Below are 5,000 nucleotides of genomic sequence, written 5' to 3' on the forward strand. Positions count from 1 at the left end.
AATCTGAAAAGAGTCATCAATAATAACAGATTTCCCAGACTGATCAGAGTTTACATTCATTTCATTTACACTTAAAATTGGAATCAAAGAGCTTACATGACGCTTTACTAATTCGCGAGTTCTACCTTTCAATAAAATTGCATTAGTTGTCTCCCCAATAGTGTTCATTACAGTCTCCTTCACCACCGCCATTGGATAATTAAAGGGTTTACAATTTTCTTCTTTTATCAATACAATATCACCTGGTTTTAGTTGTTTATGCGTAACGGGTTTGTACCTACTCTTAACGTTGACTGCTTGCTTCATTAAATGAGCCAAAAATTCATTATTATAGGTTTCAGTCAGAGCCTTCCGTACATTTTTCAATTTATTATAGCTCTCTTTAATGTGCAAAAGTGGCTCCTTATTTGCAATCCATGCAGAATCCATTTCTGGGTCTGGCTGCAAAGAGGGGATAAGATTAAGAGAGATCCTATCATAACCATAGATAAGTCTTTCAGGAGTTATCGGGTCTGGAATAAAGTCATCACTTTCATCTCTCAATCCTTCAAAAAATGCCACGGGTCTACGATTGACTTGATAAATTGTTTGAGCAACAATGAACTCAAAATCTCTGTATTCCAACACGTAATTTTTAATAGAGCCATGGATTAGTTGCTTCACCATTTTAACACAAACTTCAACTAAACCTCCCAATGGATGACAACCCTTGAAATATTGTTCAAAAGTGGGAGACTTCACATTATTTTCTTCAAAATATGCTTGAGTATCAGAATCCCTCAAGAAATCAGTCATTATATTTGCTCCAGCTACCAATGATGAACCTAAATCTGATAAGCACAATTCAGGAATGCCATATTCATAAGTATGGATCTGGAAGGCTCTCAAGAATTCTACAGTACTAAGATCAAAACATATCTTCAAATTTATTGCTCTTGACCATAAACAAGTGATGCACAAAATCCAGACCTTAATTTTCTTCTGTTGATATTTTACCTGAAAGTATCCCAAGTGATCAATAAAAATATATTTAAATGGAATGTTAGGGGGTTCCAGTCTAAATTCTCTGTATGGTGATTGATTAAGTTTAATAGTTCTCTGTTTCACCTTGCGACAAGTAATACACTCCTTCAATACACGTTTTACAACAGAGAAGTAGTGCGGTACCCAATACTGCTTTCTTAATTCGGTTAAAATTACATAGCAACCTGAATGGGATAATGCACAATGTAAACTTAAAATTATCAATCTCACAAGCTCACTGTGCTTTGACAACAATATGGGATAACGGATACTTTCATCACATTTCCAACGAGAAAATTTACTCCTAACTCTCAATAAACCAGTCCTATCAGGATAAACATTAAGTTGATTAACTAGATTGGGGATATTCCCAACATTCTTGAACTTACTTGAAAAATACTTTTTCACATCTGCAAAGTGAATGTCTTGGTCAACTTTCAGGATTTGAGTAATAGCCTCTGTATACAAATTTGTTGAGGTTACTTTCATATGAGCGTATTTAACTGTATCCCTTTTATACAGTCTACCTTTTAGAATGTGAACAAACTTTAAAACTAATCTATGTACGGAAACCAGTTTGTAGAAATCAGAATATTTCTGTGGAGATATTAAATGCTCATTAACTTTAGCTATAGACGTGCCATGCATGACCTGATAGTTGCGTGCTTCCAGGGCTGAAAGGTCAGGTTTTGCCAAAGGATTTGGAACCTGAATATTCAAAATATCATCTCTGCTGATCTGCATATCCATATTAGAACACACTTTTAAAAATTTAGGTCCTGAAAAATAATTAAACTTTATAAGAGTTCTATATGAAACAGGTCTGGTAATTTGATCAGCTGGGTTTTCAATACCTGAAACAAATCCATAAATAATAGGATGAATTTCACAAAGTCTACTTATGTGTTCCAACCGATTAAGAATGAATATACTTTTTTTACTTTGCTTCTCAAGCTTATGAACATGAGAATTAATCCAAGCAAGAGAAACTAGACTGTCAGAATATAGCTTCAATTCTACTATATCTAATGGCGAAACACAAGCAGGGCCTACCAGATCTTTATAAAGGTCAATTAATACTTCCGATCCCAATACAATAGACTGAAATTCTAATAAAGGAATTCCCTTAGCTGAAAGCGCTTTGTTGACAATTCTGTTTTTTGCAAGTACAAAACTAACTTCCAAAGAATCAATCTCTTGAATATAAACAGTAGTACCATATATATCTTTACTGCTATCAGTAAAGGCTGCCAATCTACTGACTATTCCTTCTTCCCACAAACCTTTGAATCTTTATTTCAGGAGATGCATTGACTTGTCTACAAATGTTTTTCCATTCCCTCAAAAGGCTATCATCAAGTTTCATATCCCAATCAAATGAGCCATCACACTGCAATTTGTGCAAAAACAATCTTGCTCTATTTAGAATTGGTCCTGTAAATCCAAACACATCATAGTGTGCAGCAATGGATTTTAATACTTTCCTCTTATTATCTGCTCTAATATCCAACTGCAAATGTCGGGTTCTTAAAGTATCATCTAAACGATTCCATACCATTCCCAAAAGCTTAACTTCTGTTGAGGTTTTCTTAGATTCATTTTCATCAATTTTATCCTGTAGTTCCTTATCGTTAGTGACAAACTGCTGCAGAAAAAATTTATAAGGTTCAAATATGATTTTAAGATTATCAAATGCCCACTGAAGTTCTTCTGCAGTATTGGAGGTGATGCTACCATTATCCATATAGATTAGGGAGTAGATGTGTCTCTTAAGTTCCTTAATTTCTTTAGAATCCATATCAGTATCAATCATAAGGATTTTGTACAGACCAAGCAAAAGCAAACAAGGTGAGCAAACTAAGCCAAAGGGCAATCTCAAATTTCTATATCCAACAAGAGTATAATTTTTCCGAGCCATATTTTTGAACCACAAAAATAGCAGCTTGTTTGAATCCAAAGGGGTCAAGCAAATATTTAGAAAAGCTTTCTTTACATCAAAACATAGCAATTTAGTATCAAAGCGTAAGTTCAAAAGAGCAGTGGTTATCTTTTGATTGATGCAAGATCCACTCAACATGGCTTGATTGTGACTTAGTGTAACTTTCTGAGAGGGATCTCTTTCACTAAGGTTAGACAAAAAGACCACCCGACATTTTGTAGTCTCTCTCTCAAGCTTGAAAACTCCCAGGTGACCCATGAAACTGTGACAAGGATTCTCCAACAAAAACTGTTCCAAATTCTCTATTCTTTCTATGATGCCTAACTCCTGTTGTTCTTTGAAATATTGATCCATCATATTTAAGTAATCAGGATTCTTTATGGTGAATTTCTTTAAATTAGACTTCAAAATTTGAGTTGCCAAATGACGATTTTTGCCCAATAAATGTTTTACTTTATTATTCCAAATTAAGGGCATAACTAGTCTGCCGTCAGCATTCCGAGTTGTGTTACTGAGAACATAGTCAACAATTTTATCATTGTTCTCGACATAATCTTCTGGAATATTAACATCATCAAAATTCAATGTTTTCAAACATAAGTTGTCGAGAACTTCTTTGCTGGCTCTCTCAAATTCAGTGTCTATAATTTCTCCATTATGATCAAGTACCGCAAAATTAGCTCCAACTTCCGTATAACTGTTTGTCAGGGAAGCATTGCAGACATTACCCATGTCCTCAACTTCTTCACATACTATAGATAAAATATTAGAGCATGAAATATGGGCAACAGTGTCCTGACAATTCTTCAAATGTATCAAATTATGACTCATTTGATCCAGATTTCCTATGAGCATAATACCCAACGGAGTTAACGAGTACACAGAAGGTATATTACCCTCTAAGTCACCAAAAAGAACAGTATTTTCCTTAAGGCAATATGCATAATTCGACCCTAAGATGAAATTTACGTCCATAATTTCATCCTTTCCATTCAACAGATATTTATCAGCAACAGTATAGCCCTTTTCAATAAAACCTTGAACAACAGATGTCAAACCAGGTAGTTTTAAACATGTTTTAATGGATGGTACACTCATAGCCTCCAATTCACATAATCTGTCCCCAATCATCATAGACACTTTATAAGAACACGTATTGTACAATCGGGAAGAATTAAATCCATTTACTCTTAACGTAATATTTGATTTAACAATTGGTAAATTTTCCCTAACAGCACACTCTTCAGTTATGAAATTTGATTGACATCCCCCATCTCGTAAACAACGGATGCGATTTCCATTAAGAAGGTCACAAGAAAAGGTGGGTAGAATTGCAAGACTACAATCATTTACCATCATAACATCCCTTGAGGCTTCAGCAAAAGTTATACTCGAACTCTTATCTTTTACTTCTACCTTATCTGACTTTGGAGGCTTATCTTTACCCTTCTTTGCCAAACCATTACTATCATTTGTGTGTTCTTTCCTTATATTACTCAAACACAAAAACGTGAAATGAAAAGAACAACAAAAACAACGTCTGGCAAAATAGAAATTGCACTTATCTGAAGAGTGATCCAACCGGGCACATTTTATACAAGCTTTAAGTTTCTTCAGCCTATCGAGCTTTGATTTAGGGTCCGGATATTTACTACATTTATGAACTGGATGGTCACCATTATCACAAAGAGAACAATGTTTGAATACATTAGCATTATCTTTCCGTAACTTTACGTTAGATGCTAAACTTGTGGTGGGGGTTGATTGACAATCTACTTTGGCTGCTAAACCAACAGCTGAATTAGAGGGACATGGTCTGTGTTTGGATCTATAATCAACTCGTTTCTGTACTTCCATATATCTCTCACTCGCCTCAAAGAACTTGCTCTTTATCTGATCCAAAGAAGGGTTAGTTTCATTTGTAATTTGCACAAGCTGATCTTGAAATTTTTTGTTTAGTCCCTTCCATGAAAAATACTGTACTACGTCATCAACAGAGATACTCAAACTTTTAATAGAGTCTTGTATAGAATTAATA

At 34.6% G+C, this 5,000-nt stretch overlaps 1 protein-coding gene across 1 annotated transcript in view; it reads right to left on the minus strand.

Moving 5' to 3' along the window:
* Positions 1–96: 96 nt before the first annotated feature.
* Positions 97–5,000, minus strand: part of LOC137635632 (uncharacterized) — a gene marked incomplete at its 3' end in the record, with an annotated part of 14,383 nt that continues 9,479 nt past the window's right edge. Inside the window, exons 2-5 of the mRNA XM_068368097.1 lie at positions 2,307–5,000; positions 1,965–2,176; positions 1,665–1,802; positions 97–1,208 (exon numbers count right to left, since the gene is read on the minus strand). The exon at positions 2,307–5,000 is cut by the window's right edge and continues 504 nt beyond it. Coding sequence (XP_068224198.1) covers positions 97–1,208; positions 1,665–1,802; positions 1,965–2,176; positions 2,307–5,000 — 4,156 coding nt within the window. The remainder of the gene's footprint in view (positions 1,209–1,664; positions 1,803–1,964; positions 2,177–2,306) is intronic.

This window comes from Palaemon carinicauda, unplaced genomic scaffold (genome assembly GCF_036898095.1).
Source record: "Palaemon carinicauda isolate YSFRI2023 unplaced genomic scaffold, ASM3689809v2 scaffold1508, whole genome shotgun sequence".
Taxonomy (NCBI): Eukaryota; Metazoa; Arthropoda; class Malacostraca; order Decapoda; family Palaemonidae; genus Palaemon; species Palaemon carinicauda.